Consider the following 16535-nt stretch of genomic DNA (forward strand, 5'->3'; position numbering starts at 1 on the left):
ACTTGACTTCCCTTTCCAAGCCCCACACCTGACCCCCATCCTGCTTCTCCAGCCCCAAAGAGCCCTTGAACCTGTTCTCCAGCACCAAAGCCCAGGACTAAGCCCCCCCTTTCTGAGCTCAGACACCAGTCCCGGCAGCCTGGGGTTGAGCCCCAGACCCGCAGGACCAGCCTCCATTTCGGAGCCCCCAAAGGAGCCCCCGGAGCCTGTCTGGGAGCACCAGACACGCAGGACTCAGCCTCCACCCCCCAGCGCTGCGGTTCTGGTGCTCCCAGACAGGCCCCAGGGGCTCCTTTGGGGGCTCTGAAGTGGAGGCTGAGCCCCCCAAACCCCCCTTCGCCCCCCCCAGCTCCCAGCCCTGCACCACCCCCATTTCCAGCCCCGCAGCAGCGCCCCGAGCCCCTTTCGCAGCCCCCAGGCACCACGGGGGTGTTGGGGGGGGGGTGGAGATGAGCCCCCCCGGCCCCGCGCGGGTCGGGCCGTGCCGGGCACCCGGGCCGGGGGGACCCTCCGCTCCCCGCAGGCAGGGCCCAGCCCCGCGGCGCTGAGCAGCCCGGGCCGGGCGGGCGCTGGGCTCCGGCCCCTCGGGCTTCACTGCCCCGCGCCGGCCCCCACCGGCCCCGCAGCCCGAACCCGGCCGAGCGCGGCTGCTCCCCCCCCACCGCGGGGCCCGGGCCGAGCTGGCAGCGGGCAGCACCCGGCAGCAGCACCGACGGGCGGGCACCGGGCCCGCAGCTGCCTCCCGCCCCGGAGCCGCCTCGCCCGGCCGGGCAGAGCCCCCCGCCCCGCACACGGCCCCGGCCGGGCCCGCACCGCTTACCTGGGGCCAGGCGGCCCGGCCGGGGCAGCGCTCGCTGCTGCCGCCCCGCCGCCTCCGGGCTGCGGCAAGCGGGAGCCCCGCGCCGGGGAGGGGGCGGCCCGGGGGCCCCGGACACCCAGCGCCAACGCCCGCCCGCGGCCCTGGGGGCCGGAGCGGCCGCGCAGGCGCCGGGAAGGGGCCGCCCGGCTCCGCCCCGTCCCTGGCCCCGCCCACTGCTCTGGCCCCGCCCCTCCCGTGGCTCCACCCCGCCCCCGGCATTGGCTCCGCCCACTTCGCGGGTCTGGCCCCGCCCCTTTGCCCCGCCCCACCCGCCGCCTTGCCCCGCCCCTGGTCCCGGCCCCGCCCCGCCCTTCAGCCCCGCCCCCGCCGCAGCTCTGGCCCCGCCCCCTTCAGCCCCGGGACAGCGGCCCCGGCCGGAGCCCCGGGGACCCGGCGGCCAACGGGGGCGGCGGGGGGCGAAGCGGCTCCCGGGCCCCGGCGCAGAAACGCCCCGCTGCTGCGGCAGGTTCCCGGCGAGGTTTATTTCAGCGCCGCCGCGGGGGCTGCTCGAGGCCGGTGTCCCGGAGGAGCCGAGCGGCCGCCTGCTGCACCCGCGGGTCCCCGTCGCTCCGCAGCACCCGCAGAGCTGCAACGGCACCGGCACCGGCGTCAGGGCCGCACCCGGCACCGGCCCGGCCTCCCCGGCAGGGCCGTGCTGCCCCGCGGCCGCCGCCATGCCGGGGCCCAACCCCCCCCCAACCCCCGGGCCCGGGGCGCCAGGGCCCCGTCACCTACTTGCTGAGAGCGGCATCGCTTCCTCCCGCGTCAGCCACTCGAGGCCCGCGTGCTCCACGAGGACCCCTGCGCGCACAGAGCAACGCACCGACGTCAGGGCGACGCACCGACATCAGAGCGCCCCCGGGACCCCCGGCCCGGGCAGACGGGGACAGCGGCGGCGCGGGGGCAGCGGCCGCAGAGAGCGCCCGCCCCGACTCACCGGCGACGTCGAGGGCCGCAGCCTGCAGCTCCCCGCAGCTCCCCAGGAAGCGGCGCCGGGCGGCGACGTACAGCATCTCCTGGTGCTCGGGGCTCTCCTGGGCCTGGGGGACGCGGGACGCGCCGTCCTTCTCGGCCGCAAGACGACCCCGCCGCCCTCGGCGCGTCGCCCGCTCCCTCCCTCCCTCTCCCGGGGCCGGCGAGGGCCCCGCGGCCCCATCGCGCCCGGGCGCGCGGCTCCTCACCAGCTGGCTGCAGACGTCGCCCAGCAGCTCGGCCGCGCTCAGCCGGGTGGTGACGGCGAGGCCCTGCCGCACCCTCCGCAGCCCCAGAAACGGGGCGCACAGCCGCAGGGCGCCCTGGCACGCCTGCCAAAGAGAGGTGAGCCGGGGCGCTGGAGTCGCTACCCTGGGCGGCGCAGGGGCCACCGCGCGGGGACGCGTTCGGGGAGGCTCTGCAGGGACCCTGCGGCTGCCGAGCAGGCGGCAACGGCAGCAACGTCCCTGCGGCTGCCGCCCGGCTTCGCTTCTTGCTCCCCCGGGGCTCTTACCATGGAGGCGCCCGGGTCGGGGTCCCGGAGGTGCAGGACGAGGGTGGCCCACGTGCTGCCCAGCTCCGCCGTGAAGAAAGACCTCCACCTGCTCGTGGCAGAGGCGGCCAGCACCCCGTACAGGGTGAAGGCCGCCGAGCGCAGCGACGCCTGCTCCTGCAACCAGAAACCCCGGCCCTCAGGCGGGCGACTGGGACGCCGCGTACGGCTGTTTCTGCAACACCCGGGCGCTGCCGGTCGAGCACGACGCCCGGAGAAAGGACCCCCACGGGGGGCACAAACAGCAGCTCCTCCGCCCGCCCCAGAGAGAAGCGTCTTCCCCGAACCCTCCCGATCCGCAGCGGCCCCTGCCCCCGCCGCCCCCTCGGACGCGCCCGCGAGGGACCCTTCGCGCAGGCGCCAGGCACCGCCGCTCACTCACAGCATCGAAGAACCCCTTGGTGGCCCTGGCGATGTCCCTGAAGGCGGAGCCCACAGCCTTCCCCTTCAGCTCCGTCACCACCTTCGCCAGCGCCAGCAGGCTCTCTGCCACCACCTCCGCCGCGGCCGCGTCCTCCAGGCCCCTCCGCAGCGCCTCCAGCACCGCTCCCTTGTGCTTTCGCAGCTGCCGAGCGTGACGCACACGTGAGCCTCCCGCTAGCCCTGCCTCCCACCGCCCCTCTTCCCCGTCGCCTCCAGGGGCTGAAGCTCTCAGAAGCAGCCCCCGAGCACATCGCAGCCCGAGGGGCCCGTCGGCACCTCCGTCCCCTCCGCAGCCCGGCTGGTGCCCCAGAACAGAGCGCCCTCGGGGCAGAGACTCGCAGCTGCCTCTGCTGCGCTGCCCGCTCTCTCTCATCCCCCGCAGCTCCGCGCCGGCATCTCTCCGGTCGCGCAGGGCTGCGTTTCGCGTGGAGCAAAGCCCCTCTCACCTTCTCCGGCGCCCCGCTGACCAGGTTGCCCAGGCCGCGCGCTGCCATCTGCCGCACGGTGCTGCTCGAGTCCCGCAGCTTCTCCAGCAAGGCCCTCGCGATGGGCTGGAGGCACCTCCACTCCCGCAGCGCCGGCTCCTTCATCAGCTGCAGCACAGCAACCCGGCCGTCGGCACCCGCAGACGGATGCGGACCAGGCCCGGGAGCAGCAGCCGCCCCGGGCTCCGCACGAGGAAGCCCCGCCAGCCCCGGCCGACCGCCCCGGCGCCCGGCAGCTTCCCTTGGGGCCCGGCCCAGGCTGCGGCTTCGGCCAGGCCGAGGGCAGCGCTGCCCTGTGCCCGGGGGGCTCGTGGGTGGGTGGGGGTGGGCAGGGGCCGGGGAAGGGCAGCTCCTGAGAGAGCTGCTACGAGGGGGGATCTGCTCCCGCCGGGAACGGGACACCTTCTGCCGGCACCTGCTTGCTGGCACCCTGAGAAAAGCCCTCCTAAACCTCCCTCTCGCGCCTCTCCCTCACCTCCGCACAGAAAGCCGCGGCCGTGACCCGCAGGTTGGCCGAGGGGGCGTCCAGCCACCGGGTCAGCACCAGCACCAGGGGCAGCGAGACGGTCCCGGCGCGGAGCAGCACCCTGCGCGCAGAGCACAGGCAGGCGACGCGCGGTCACGCAGGGCGGCACCCGGCCTCGGGCCCCCGCGATCCCCCCGCTCCCACGCGGGCTCCGCTCGGCCCCTCCGAGACGCCCGGGCCCGGGGGAAGGGTCCCGCCAGCCCCTCCCGGGTCGCGGCCACCCCGGAGCAGCGAGGCGCCTCCTCGGGCTCTCACCCGGTCAGCAGGCAGACGCCGTCGTGGTGAGCCCGGGGGTCTTCCAGGGCAGCCCAGGCGCCCTGCTGCCGCAGCAGCCGCAGCCACTTCCCGTCGAGGCACGTGCGCAGCACCGCCTCCAGGGTCTCCAGGGAAAGCCTGGGCGAGGAGAGAGCAGCGAGGCCTCAGTCACGGCGACAGGCGAAGGAAACGCTGCCGCCCGCGAGGCCTTCGCTCGCTCGTGCTGCGAAACACCCCTGGAATGACCTCTCACAACCCTGAAGCCCGACAAGCTCGAAGACACCCGGCCTAGGGACCCCAGGGACCGTCGGCTCACAAACACGCCAACAGAGACCAAACGAACCAGCACGCCAACGCTCATAAAACAAGAACTACAACCAAACAGACAAACCCAAACCAAAATAAATAGAGCCCAGGGGAAAAAACAAGTCTGCCTGGGGCACCTTCCTACCCGGGAATCAAAGTTTGCAGCTTTCCCTGCGTCTCTGTCCCCCGGCTCCTACCTGCAAGGATTGTCGTCGCTCGCGTGGCCCTTCAGGAACAGCTTTCCCCGGGTGATGAGTGCGGAAGACGGCATCTCCTTGCCCACTGTGGCGCTGATCTGCTTGAGCAGCACCGGCAGCAGCTCCGGGAGCAGGCGCAGCACAGCCTCCGGGCTCTGCAGCGCTGACACCACCACAGAGATGGCCCGGGTCATCTGCAGAGAAATGCAACCCAAAGCCGCCTGTGAAAACGAGGCCTTTTCCCACCTGTGCCCTGCCCGCCTCGGGGACCTTCACTGCCTGCAGTTCACTCCCCTGCAGCCCGGCAGCAGCAAACGCTCTCGGCTGCCAGCGCTGCCCAGGGCCCGGCACGGCACCGGCCCGGGGGGCTCAGGGGTGTTCGCGGCGTGCGCGGAGCTCCCTCAGGCTGAAGGGTGATTTGGGCAGTCAGGTACGAAGCCGGTGCACGTACCTTGAGAGGCTCCAGCGCAGCCTCCTCCTCCTCTGCCTCGGGCTTGGCAGAGCTGCTCCTGGGCTGGTCGCTTCCCGAGTTCTTCAGTTTTTCCATCAGAACCCGCAGGAAGTGGTCCACAAAGAACTTCCCCCCCAGGACCCTCCACAGCTCCTCGGTGTCACTGCAAGGGAGCAGAAGTTCCCCCGTGAGCCCCCGGGCTCTGGCACCTGCGACGCCCTCGGCAGCGCCAAACGCTCTCCTGGCCTCCACGGGGCTGGTGGCGGCTCCTGCCCGTCCGTGGGGCCGGGGCAGTGCACGTACCTGTCCATGGGCAGCTGCTTCTGCAGCAGGCTGTCGATGACGGCCCCGGGGTGGTAGAGGGCGAGCAGGGACACGGCCTCCAGGAGGAAGTGCCGGAGGGTGTCCTGCTGCATGGTCGGCATCCGGACGTAGATGATGCTCAGGATTTCTGGCACCTGAACGCAGACCACAAGAGCCGTCGTCTCCATCCTCTCTTGCTCCTCCCGCACGGCCCAGGCACCGCCACTCGGCCCACGAGCAATTCCTGCTCCCCGACCAGTTCTCGGGACCCAGCCCTAAAGCCCCAAGGCTCTGCGCAGCGGCGGGGGGACGCTGGACCGCCACGGGGACACACCTCTGCTGCCCACCGAGGGCGACGCCGAGGAGCCACCCTGGGCTCCTGGGGCCGGGAGGGCTGAGCATCGCGCCCGAGAACCGGGGAGCAACTGGGCACTTTGGGTGCCTCAGCTCTAACTGCCTCCGTCGTGGGAGCCACCGGGGTTTGGCCCAGCAGGGTCAGTGCCACCGGACGAAGAACAACCCCGGGATGAGGCTGCCGGCACTCGGATTCGACAGAGCCCTCGGCGCTGCGCACCAGGGGCGGCTCTTTGGCCCCCGGCACCTGCACGAGGGGCCCGGCAGCGGCGGAGGCGGGAAGGCCCAAGCCCCCGGGAAAAGGCGTCTCTCACCTCCGTGAACAGCTGCCCCCCGCACGTCTCCAGGAAGGTGAGCAGCCACTCGCCCGCTGCCTGAGCACACACAGACCTGGCCGACAGCATCCCGTCCAGGGCGGCAGAGAGGAAGTCCGTGGCCTGCGCTGGCGGGATGTGTTTGCAGACGATCTGGGGAGACATCAGAAACGGGAGAGGCCACGTCACAGGTCTGCTCCGGCCCTTCGGAAAGGGGAGGAGACTCGAGCGCGCGGTCGGCGGGGCAGTTCGCTGGGCCCGCAGGGTGCCAGGGCTTTACGGGGCAGCTGTGCAGGCAGGGCCTGCCGTGCTCTGTGCCGCTCGACAGCCGCTTGCTGCTCCTTTGGCTCTCCCAAAACGCAGCGGGGCCCCGGCAGCGAAGCAGGGAGCCGCGCGGGAGCCCGGGCACCGGCTCCCCCCGCGCCGTGGGGCCAGGCACCTTTCTGAGTCTGGAGGAAGCCTGGCGCAGAGCCTCGGCGTCTGGGGCGCTCAGCCGCTGGCACAAGGGCTGCACCTCGTCCTCCTCGGCCCCCGTCTCCAGCGTCCTGCCTGCAGGGAGCACCAGGAGAGAAGGGCGGCGATGGCGACAGAGACCCACCTCTGGCCCAGGGGCCGAGAGGAAGGAAGAACGGAGCCCGGCCCCGCGCAGTCGTGGGGCGCGGGGGGCAGCGGGGGGCTGGCCGAGGCCGGGAGGGGGCTGCCCTCACCTTGTATGCGGAGGAGGTGGCCGAGGCAGGCCCCTGCCCGCTGGCGGGACGTGGCCAGCGAGTCGCAGGTGAAAGGCGCCAGCAGTCCCACCATGGAGCCAAAGGGCCCGAAAGAGGTTTCTCCCTGGGGAAACACAAGGACGACGAGGAGGTCGCGGGCAGCCCTGGCGGCCGATCTCCCTCTCCCGGCTGTGCTGGCGCCCGAGCCGTGGCAGGGCATCGGGGCAGGCAGCGGTGCAGCCCCACAGCCCGGGAGACCCAAAACCCAGCGCCCGGCGTGGGGCAGAGCTCCCTGCTGGGGCCGCAGCCAGCGGGGAGGGGGGACACGGCGTGCGGGGGTGGGGGGTCCCTTCTCACCGTGAGCTCGAATCGCTCCTCGAAAGCGCCCAGCAGCTGGGCGCAGGCCTGCAGGGCCCTCTCCCGCTCCCACTCCTTGGCCGAGGTGAGCCAGTACTCCAGCACCTGCGGAAGAGCACACCCGGCTCACACCAGTCCCCCCGGCCGTCCCGGCCTGCCCACCGCCACCCCAGACGCCTCCCTCCCGCCCAGAGTCCCGCCCAGGAGCTGCCGCCTCGGCAGCCGGTGGCGCGGCCCCTTGCGTCCCCAGCAGCCCCTCACGGAGGGCACCGGCGCAGACCTGCCCCACGGCCACCTCGCGCTGACCCCGCCGCCTCCACAGCCCAGCTCTCCCCACGCAGCCGGCACTGGTGACGCCTTCCCCGTCCCCCCACGGACACTCACGTGCAGCATCTCCGCGAGCCAGTCCGAGCTGAGGTCTTCCTCCAGCAGGGCCGTCAGCAGCTCGCCGAGAGCCCCCATGGTCCGCGCGTGCAGACCCTGAGCGCGGGGAGAAGGACGGGCGTTGGGCCGCGCTCGGAGACGCCCAGCTCGGCCGCAGGGGCAGAGCGCGGCGCGTGCTGCGGGGGATCCCCGGAGAGGCCGGCAGAGAAGGGCCGGCAGGTACCTGCACGTGCCCGGCGTCCGCCGCCGTCGCCCCCTCCTCTTCCGCCGGCTCCAGGGCAGGCAGGGGCATCACGCTCTGCACACACTGATCCAGGAGGTCGCGGTTTTCCTCCCGGCTCAGCGATGGCTTCAGTTTGCTGGCAGAGAAAGAGGGAAACACACACGCGTCTCACTCCCGCTCCCCAGAGCGGCGGCTCAGATGACACCCCCCCGCAGCCCCGGCGCACAGACCCTACCTCAAGTGCCCCACGGCCACAAACACCTCCCGGCGCACGGGGGACGCCAGGCGATCCCGGGGCTCCCCCTGCACGAAGCCCTGCAGGTCACAGAGACACGCGCACAGTGGGCAGCGGGCGGCCGCCGAGAGCCCTCCCGCCGGCACCAGGCTCCGGGCGCTCCAGAGGTCGCGCGCGGCCAAGGCGGAGCATCGCGCCTCGGGGCGACCGGCCTCGGGGCTCGGCCCCGACCTCCCCGCGGCACCGGCCCGGCCCCGGCACTCACCAGCAAGGTGCCCAGCAGCTCCCGTTTGCGGCAGAGCTCCACGCCGCGGGAGCCCCCCGCCACCCGCACGGCCCGGCTGACCTCGGCGACGCTCCGGATCAGCGCCAGCTTGAGCTGCACGTCCTGCGTCCCGGCACAGGGAAACACGGCGGCGCCGGTGAGGAACTCCTCAGAGCGCCGAGGGCTCAGCGAGGAGCACGGCGGGCAGCCCAGCCCCAGAGCACGGCGCGCAAGGGCCACTGCGTCTGCCCAGCGCCTCGGGCACCTCGGCTCGGCACGCGGGTCGCAGGAAGGAAACCTCCTCTCCCCTCCCGGGAAGAAGCTCCCCCCGCGGAGGCACGAGCTTTCCCGGCTACCCACCGCAAGGAGACCCCCGGCCCCCGGCCCGGGGAGCGGGAGGGCGAGTCCGGCACGCCTGCGAGGGGAAAGGGGTGCGGGAAGGGCCGCGAGCAAGGCCCCGGGGGGCAGGACTTACCTTGGTGGAGAAGGAGAAGCCCAGCACCTGGAAGGGGAAAGGCGGTGGGGTGAGAGGCAGAGAACCAAGGCGCACAGACGCGGGACACGCAGCAGCGGCCCCGGAGCGCACAGACCCCGCGGGGCAGCAGGGACGAACCAGGGCTGCCGCGTCCCCCTCCGCCAGCACGGGCAGGGCACAACCGCCCCCGGGGCGCTGGGGGCAGTCGGCGCTCGCGGGAGCTTCGGGGAAGACCCACGTCTGCGTGGCCGCCCTGCGCCCGCACACCCACCTGGCAGCTGGCGCGGTAGTGCCGCAGGATGCGCCCCACGACGTCGCTCTCCACGCGGGCCAGGAGCTGCTCCGGCGGGGCACGGAGCGCGATCCGGCCGTAGGCCAGCACGAGGGCCGCGTGCCTCCCCGCTCTCTTCCCCTGGTGGTATTCCTGCGCCGCGGGAGAAGCCGCGAGACGTCAGCCCGGCGCCTCCGTCGGGCCCCGGCTCCCGCTGCCTCCCGGCGAAGGAGCCGCCCCGCTTTCCACGCAGCAGCCACCCCTGGGCTGCCGCTGGTTTGCAAGTGGAAACAAAGCAGAGGACAAAGGAGCCAGGACGCCCGGCATCCTTTACCTTCAGGCGTTTGAAAGCCCCGGACACTGGTCTTTCCTCCATGGACGCCCCAAACTCCTGCAGCACCTCCAAGGCAAGGTGGAAGTGGCTCTCGGCAGAGCCGGCCACAACCGAAATCATCGCCTGCAACACAAGGGAAAGGGTGAGGCGGCCTCTGGCCGACACTCACCACGGCAAGCTCCGAGCGACACTCGCGATATCCTCCGACGGGAACAGCAGCGGCAAGGAAAGGAGGAGAGCCTGGAGCGCTCTGCTCGGAGAGATCGCCGCTCCCCTGGGAATACCGAGGGGCTCCGGGGAAAGCAAGGGGAGAAGAGGAAACTCACCTCTCTCTCAGACACCTCCAAGTAATTCATCCTTAACAGATACTTCTTCATTTCCCCGCGGACGTAGGGGACGTGCCGACACGCTGCCAGGGACACCCCGACAGCTTTATACAGGAAGGCCTGAAAGACAAGCGGCCACCCCAGACGTGGTCACGCACGGTCTGGCGGCACAGAGCCGGCCGCGACGCACCAGCCCGCACCAGGCCCGGCTGAGCTGGCCGCGGCGCCCGGCCGTTCCGCTCGGCTCCCGCAGAAACGAGGCCTCGGCAGGGACCCACCTGCTCCCGGGACGGCCGGGGGTAGCTGCCCGTCTGCTGGCTCAGCTCCACGCTCAGGCCCACGGTCCAGGCCTGGCTCTCGATCGTCTCCAGCGACGTCCTCAGGAACTAGGGGAAACACAAGTTGAAGCGAAGCCCCCGCAGAGCAGGTCACAACGTGCGACGACTGGACACGGCACAACACGACACGACCCTCTGTGATCCACAGCTGTTTGCAAAACAAAATCCCCAGGGCCTTTGCAGGGGGTCTTTCCCGTGTTTCCTGTTTTCTGAACAAAACTGGCATTTCCCTGCTCAGGGCTCCCCTGCTCCTGGTTACCTTTCCACCCACACCTTCCCCCTTCCCCACCGGTAGTTGCTGCCCTCGCGGCAGCGCTGTACCTTGAGCAGGAGCTGCTCCCACTCGGCAGAGTCCAGGCAGCTCTCGCTTTGCCCTACAAAGCCGGAGCAGGAAAACCCTCCGTGTTACTTAGCGCCAGAGAAGAGCCCGGGGGCTCCTTGGCACTCAAACACCCTCCGGCTCCCACGCCAGAAGGGGCCCAAGCTGGGAGGCTCAAGCCCTGATGCCGAACTCTTGGCCGGGCCCAGGACACCTGACGGACCCTGGGGACGGGGGACAGGGGCACGGACTCAGCTCAGCCACACGCCCGCCGGTCCCAGTCCCCATCGCTCGACTGCAGCTCCAGAGCAAACCAGGCCCTCGCACGAGGGCTTGGACCATGCACACACGTTTGCACCAGGACACGTTTCACCCACCCCCAGGAGCGCTGAGTCCGGCCCTCCCAAACACCCACGCAGCGAGGACGCCGGGGTGCTGCCACACCTGCTCGTGGCAGTGACGGGCAAGAAAGGCCCCGTCCCCCAGATGAACTGCTCCTGGGCGTCAGCGCTGCTCCCTGGAAGGGCAACGGCTGCAGAGCCGGCGCTGAGAAACCCAGGGCCAATTCCCCTCCCTCACGCCTGGACGCCGCCTTCTCCTGCCTCCCCTTCGGCCTCTCCAGCCTCCTCCTCCCCGACGGCACGTTACCTTCCAGGCACTGCAGCAGGAAGGGGATCTTCACGGCCCACACCATCCCCAGGGCGCCGTGGATCTCTGCGGACAGGGCCCGCAGCAGCCGCAGGGCAGCGACGCCGCAGCCGCCGCCGGCGTGAGGAGCCGCCGCCACCACCTGGGAGAGGGCAGGCGAGACCCGGGCTCGGGGCGGCCGGAGGAGCCGCAGCTTCTCCCCGCACGGAGGGCGGTCGCCCGGCCCCGGCCCCGGCCCAGCCGGGAGCTTCTCCCCGGCGCCGCCGGCTTCTCCCCCGCGCAGCAGCAGGGTCCCGCGGGGCCGGGGAGGCTCCGACTCACTCCCGCCCGCCGCTTCCTCCCCGCGGGCTGCCGGCCCCGGCCTGCGACGCGGCTCTGCCCCGACCTCTCCCGCCGCCTCCAGGCCCCGAAGCGCTTTCCCCGGGGCCCCTACTCACCAGCAGGCGAGCCAGCAGGGCCTGCGGCCTCGGCAGCTTGGCTGCGAGGAGACAGAGAGGCCGGTGAGAGCGGCGCGACCCGCCGTACCCTGCCCCTGCCCGGGCTGGGCAGCCCCCACGCGGCCCACGGGCCCCCGGCACAGCCTGACACGGCTCACGGCAAGAGTTTCGGCTTCCTACCTCGCTGCCGGGAGGCCGCGACGTTGGGCTCCTCCTCTCCGTCCTCGCCCCCTGCTCTCCCCCGGCTCTCGGCCAGCTCTCGCAGGCACCGGCAGAGCGGCACCAACGTGCCGGTGTACTGGGCTGGCACCACGTACTGCAGCAGCCGCGGCCACAGGAGCTGCAGGGAAGGACGAGGCCACTCAGCACGTCGCGGTTCCCACCTCCGTGCCAGCTCCAGCTCGTTTCAGCTCCGAGATGGAAACGACGCTCTGCATTTCCACTCGCCTTGTGCGCCTGAGGGGCTGCTCGGGGAGCACTTTGGGGAGAGCGGGGCAGGGAGGCAGCAGCAGGGCGCAGGACGACTTACTTTGGTCATCCCCCGGACGGAGACGTCCAGGGAGCGCAGGATGTCCAAGCACAGGGCTTGAAGATCTGCTGCTTCCTGCGCTTCTGCCTCAGACAGCTTTCCCTGCGCCTGCAAGACACGGTTGGGACAGCACCAGCATCAGCCCCTGTCCCTGAGACGGGAGGTGAAGCCTGAACCACCCAGCGCTGCCGGGATGCTCCCCCGGGAGCCCCCATCTCCGGAGGCAGGAGAGAGCAGAAAGTCCCACGGGAGGGGCCAGATCCCAGGGGAAGGAAGCACTAAACAGGCTGCGACCAGGGAGACCCGCTGCTCCTCGGGGCGGTCGCCAGCGTCGTCAGTCGGGGTGTCGGGATTACGAGCTCCTCCGGGGCCCAAGCGATGCCGCAGCGACACCGAGCCGGTGCAAGGAGGTTGCCCTGCGGCGGGGCTGCGCTCGGTGACAGCGCTGAAACGGCAGCACGCACGGCCCAGCGGAGTCACGGCCCAGGCAGCGCCGCAGTCGGGTTTGTTACGTGCTGGTGGGAGGCCAAAGCACCCCCCGGCCTCCTCCGAGATCCCCCCGGGAACGGCGGTGGGGACGCCGCTCGGCCCTCTGCACCGGGGACTGCAGCCCTGCTGGGGGGGCTCCCCATTCCCAGGGCACCCGCAGGGGCTCCCCGGACACCCCGGGCCCACAGCAAAGCCGAAGCGCCGCGCTCTGCCCTCACCAGTCTGCCGGAGGCCTGGCTGAACGTGGCGAAGACGTGGGCCACCAGGTCCCAGGCCGAGCAGCTCTGGACGCTGCAGCCCAGCAGCTCCTTGGTGAAGCGCAGCGCTGCCCTCGCCACCTGCCACGGAGCACGTTGCAGTTACCCCCTCTGCTCAAAAGCCCGGGGGCAGACGCCTTCGCACCCACCCAGCCCCTGAGCCCCGCGCGGAGACCGTGGGGGTGCGGGAGGCCCCGCTGCTCCCACAGCCACTGCCACGCAGGAGCATTTCCACGGGGAAACGCTCCCCTAGGCTCGACCCCCAGCAGCAGCCCTGCCGGGGGCTGGCCAGGCTCTGCCCCCAGCAAAAGCTTTCTCTGCCGCCCACCGCGGTGCCGCCCCGCGCCAACCAGCTCACCTTCCTGCTGGGGTCTCCCAGCGCGCAGCGCACCGCCTGCACGAGCAGGGGCAGGCTCTGGCCTCTCTCTGCTGCTGGGAAAGACGGGGAGAGGCGGGCGCTCAGGCAGAGCCCTCGGGTCAGCGGGGAGCTGCCAAAGCTCCCAGCTCGCTCACACACGAGCGGCACCGAAAACCCGGGACAAGACGGTGACGGCCGAGGAAGCAGCAGAGTCCCCCAGCGACTCCGTTTACAGACACAACCGGGTGACGGGACCGACTGTTTTAACACCACAGAGCGCTGCAGAAATGCGATGGGTACAAGTAGCTCATGTCCCTGCCCCGTCACCGAGCGTCGAGCGCCGTCACCGGTGCGTCGCCGTTTACAGCCGCCCCATCACATCCCTGTCCCTGCAGCCGCACAGCAGCTCAGCTGGGGAACACGCGCTTTGCAGCTCGTTTCGGGCGTTTGTGCATCACTGGCAGCCGTGTCTGCCCCCAGCCCGGCAGCCCAAACCCCTGGCCGGCCTCGCTGCGCCCCGCGGCACTGACCTGTGGGGCGCACCAGGGCTCCGAGCAGATCCAAGGACACCACGCGCGCGGCCTCGCTCCGACTCCCCAGCTGCGAGCGCAGAAAGGCCACCGTGTCCTCAGGGCAAACTCGGGCTGCGAGGGAAGAGTCGTGCTCTGCGTTAGCCAGAGGGTCGGGAGAGAGCAGCGAGGGCACAGCGGTGTCCCGCGGAGCCTCCTCCCCTCACCCAGCAGCAGGACGCAGGAGGACAGCTCCGACCGGTGCTCCCCGCTGTGCTGCTTGCTCCCGTCACTGAGCTGTGGGAACAAGGGGCGCTTTAGAGAGAAGAGCACCAGCTCCGAGGGGGCTGGAAAGAAACTGCTCCCTCCGCTCTGGCCTCCCCGGGGGCTTTGGCTACAACAGCCTCTGGACACCGCAATGGGAGGTGACTCCCAAATATCTGCACAGACCTGGCCTTAAGGTAGGTCCCGCTGCAAGGACGCTCTGCCCGGCCGCCCAGCAGGACCTTCCTGTCCCCGTGGGTCAGGTCTGCGGCACCCAGCGCAAGCGGTACGGGGTCAGGCTGCCCTTACCTGGCGGTGCACAGCGGTGCCGATGGCCTCAACCTCGTCCTGGGGGATGGGGATCTGCACTTCCCCCAAAACCGCCAGGAAATAACTCAGAGCCTGCAAGGGAACGGGGGTGGGAAGAAGAGCGGGGCTGTCACCTAAAGCAATGTCTTAAGAAAGGAAACCCGGCGTTTCTGTGATGAACTCCTCCACTCCAGGCCCCAGGAAAATAACCTAAACTCTCGACGGTGCCCGGGCATCAGAGCAGAGTCCCTCGCGCGCACGACGCCCCAGGGACGGGGGTCGAGGCCTCCCTTCCCGAGGAGGTCGGCCCCGGGGACGCTCAGCTCCCTCTCGGCCCCACCTGCGCTGCTCTGGCGCTGCCCGAGAAGCCCAGCAGGCCTCAAGCCTCCCCTGCTCCCCCCCTTTCTTCTCAAGGGGTCCCGGCTCCTCCAGGCACCCCACAGACCCCCCAGCACCTCGCGGCACACGCACAGACCCCACAGCCTCACCGTGCCCCACACAACGCCTCACCTTGGTCACCCGGAAAGAGTCCTGGACCTGCTGGTACTGGCCCAGGAGCCAGGGGAGCTGCTCCCACACGCGCTCGCGGTGCTCTTCCTCGCGCACGAGGAGGCCCATCATGGCAGCCATCGCCCCCAGGACGGCCTGCTTGGCCTGCAGGGAGGGCAGCGAGACGCTCTTCAGCGGGGCCCCAGGTCCTTCCCCCCCGACACGGTCTGCCCTCCCCACGGAGAGGCAGCGCCCTGCTCCCCTGGAGGAGAAGGCCTTGCTCCGGAGGAGAGGGCACGTCCCCACCCCGGCCCCCCCGGATCCGGCCCTGCCCAAAGGCCCCCGGCGTCGCGGGGCCGGCGCGGCAGCCGCTCTCACCTCCTCCTCCTCGCAGCCCAGCCAGCTCCCCACCGCGTGGCCGAAGAGCGGGGAAATGCTGCTGCAGAGCTGGGCCTGCCCCACGCGCGGGAAGCTGCACTGCTCCCAGGCGCCCAGGTAGCTGTTCACGGCCTTCGACCACTGCTCCAGGACTGCGGCGAGAGAGGGCGCAAGGGTCAGGGAGAGCCCGTGGCGGGGACGAGGCCTTGCTCTGCCGCCCCAGCCTGCCCTCGGCCGCAGCCCCCCGCTCGCCGCGGCTCCATCCGAGACCGGCTCCGGCCCCAGGCACAAGCCGCGCGGTGCTCGGAGGTGCCCCGATGGAAACGCTGCGCTGTTGCTCTCCTCCTCCCCATCACGCCTCCTCCTCCTCCTCCTCCTCCTCCTCCTCCTCCTCCTCCTCCCAGCCGTGTTCCCCTCCTGCGCTTCTCGCTGTCCCTGCCCCAGCCGTCCCAAACACTCGCCCTCTCCCCCGAAACCCCCCAAAACCAGCCCGCCCTGCACGCAGCAGGCGGGAGGGAGCCGGGGCAGAGCTCGGAGCCCGGCAGGTCGCACCGGGAGCAAAGCGCCGCAGCAGAGGCGCCGAGGCTGCCCCTGCCCCTGCCCCTGCCCCTGCCCCTGCCCCTGCCCCTGCCCTGCCCCTGCCCCTGCCCGCGGGGCCGACACTCACCGCTGCAGACGGCGCGCAGGGTCCGGCTGCTCCCCACCTGGCTCAGCATCGTGCGCAGGGCGAAGAGCGTCATGCCCACGAAGGGGACGCACCGCAGGGCTGCGAAGAGGGCCGGGCAGAGGCGCAGAGAGCGGCCGCCATCACGGGGAGCCGGGGCAGTGCACGGGGGAGCCCCAGGGGAGCGCGGCGGGGGCCCAGGGGGGTGCCAGAGCTGCCGCAGGGGCTGGGGCAGGCCCCGGCGTGGGGACGGCTTGCCGGGACTCGATGGGGTGCTGGTGCCTGCCCTGAGTGGGGAGCGGGGCAGCCCTTCGGGGGCCTGGGAGGGCGGCGGGGGCAGAGCCGGCCCCAGCAGCCAGCGAGGGGCACCGAAACCTTGCAGCCTCCAGTTCAGCATGGAGCATTTTGGGGAGATCGGGGAGGATCCCTTCTCCCGGGTACCGCAGACCACAGCCCCGAGCCGGAGGCCGAGGGGCCCTACCGTAGCTGCTGGCCAGCTTGCCCAAGGTGACGAACACGAGGTCCTCGGAGATCTCTCCCAGGGCCCTCAGGCGGCACTGCAGCTCGCACATGACGCTGTCGAAGTGGCAGCGGGCCAGAGCCACCAGGACGTCGCTGGCGGCCGTCCGCACCTGCTCCGTCACGCCCTGGCGAGAGCCACGAACCTCCCTCAGCGGGAGAAAGGCCCAAGGCGCCGGCAGCGACCGCCTGCCTCCAGCTCTCGGTTCCTGCCTCGGCCACCTCCCCGCTCAGCCCCGGGCATCGCCCCCCAAATCCACTGCAGCGACGAGTCCCCAAGGCCTTTGCCTCCAGGAAACACTTGCTGGTGCAGAAATCGCGGCCCTGCACGTCCCAGCTCCGCCACCAGCCCTGGGCGCAGGCGCCGCCGGCACAGGCAGCTGCTCTGCTCTGCGCTCCCTCTGCAGCGGGGCTGGACACGGCCTTTTCTATCGCGGAGCCGCATCCGCGGGG

General features: G+C 71.6%; 2 protein-coding genes and 1 long non-coding RNA gene across 3 annotated transcripts in view; all 3 read right to left on the reverse strand.

The window, feature by feature from the left end:
* Nucleotides 1-1321: 1321 nt before the first annotated feature.
* LOC135328139 (maestro heat-like repeat-containing protein family member 2B) lies at nt 1322-7920 on the reverse strand. Its single transcript, XM_064510453.1, has 19 exons — nt 7905-7920; nt 7670-7805; nt 7447-7542; nt 7063-7167; nt 6706-6829; nt 6438-6547; nt 5999-6151; nt 5331-5485; nt 5028-5190; nt 4577-4770; nt 4074-4211; nt 3768-3879; nt 3254-3400; nt 2767-2949; nt 2346-2501; nt 2041-2163; nt 1797-1899; nt 1595-1660; nt 1322-1445 (listed from the first exon to the last, which is right to left on the reverse strand). The coding sequence occupies exons 2-19, from the start codon at nt 7736-7738 to the stop codon at nt 1345-1347; spliced, it is 2298 nt and encodes a 765-aa protein (XP_064366523.1). The 5' UTR covers nt 7739-7805; nt 7905-7920; the 3' UTR covers nt 1322-1344.
* Nucleotides 7921-7930: 10 nt separating this feature from the next.
* Nucleotides 7931-8985, reverse strand: LOC135328141 (uncharacterized). The gene is made up of 3 exons (XR_010388878.1): nt 8916-8985; nt 8170-8671; nt 7931-7984 (listed from the first exon to the last, which is right to left on the reverse strand). It is a non-coding gene; the product is annotated as an uncharacterized LOC135328141 (long non-coding RNA).
* Nucleotides 8986-8999: 14 nt separating this feature from the next.
* LOC135328308 (maestro heat-like repeat-containing protein family member 2B) overlaps nt 9000-16535 on the reverse strand; it is a gene marked incomplete at its 3' end in the record, with an annotated part of 33489 nt that continues 25953 nt past the window's right edge. The window contains exons 5-22 of the mRNA XM_064511428.1: nt 16045-16210; nt 15567-15665; nt 14900-15051; nt 14543-14686; nt 14033-14125; nt 13687-13756; nt 13481-13594; nt 12951-13021; nt 12554-12673; nt 11847-11954; nt 11498-11657; nt 11318-11358; nt 10881-11022; nt 10235-10287; nt 9854-9961; nt 9576-9695; nt 9250-9372; nt 9000-9068 (exon numbers count right to left, since the gene is read on the reverse strand). Coding sequence (XP_064367498.1) covers nt 9000-9068; nt 9250-9372; nt 9576-9695; nt 9854-9961; nt 10235-10287; nt 10881-11022; nt 11318-11358; nt 11498-11657; nt 11847-11954; nt 12554-12673; nt 12951-13021; nt 13481-13594; nt 13687-13756; nt 14033-14125; nt 14543-14686; nt 14900-15051; nt 15567-15665; nt 16045-16210 — 1953 coding nt within the window. The remainder of the gene's footprint in view (nt 9069-9249; nt 9373-9575; nt 9696-9853; nt 9962-10234; nt 10288-10880; nt 11023-11317; nt 11359-11497; nt 11658-11846; nt 11955-12553; nt 12674-12950; nt 13022-13480; nt 13595-13686; nt 13757-14032; nt 14126-14542; nt 14687-14899; nt 15052-15566; nt 15666-16044; nt 16211-16535) is intronic.

The sequence above is a fragment of the Dromaius novaehollandiae genome, chromosome 4 (assembly GCF_036370855.1).
Source record: "Dromaius novaehollandiae isolate bDroNov1 chromosome 4, bDroNov1.hap1, whole genome shotgun sequence".
In the NCBI taxonomy this organism is placed as follows: Eukaryota; Metazoa; Chordata; class Aves; order Casuariiformes; family Dromaiidae; genus Dromaius; species Dromaius novaehollandiae.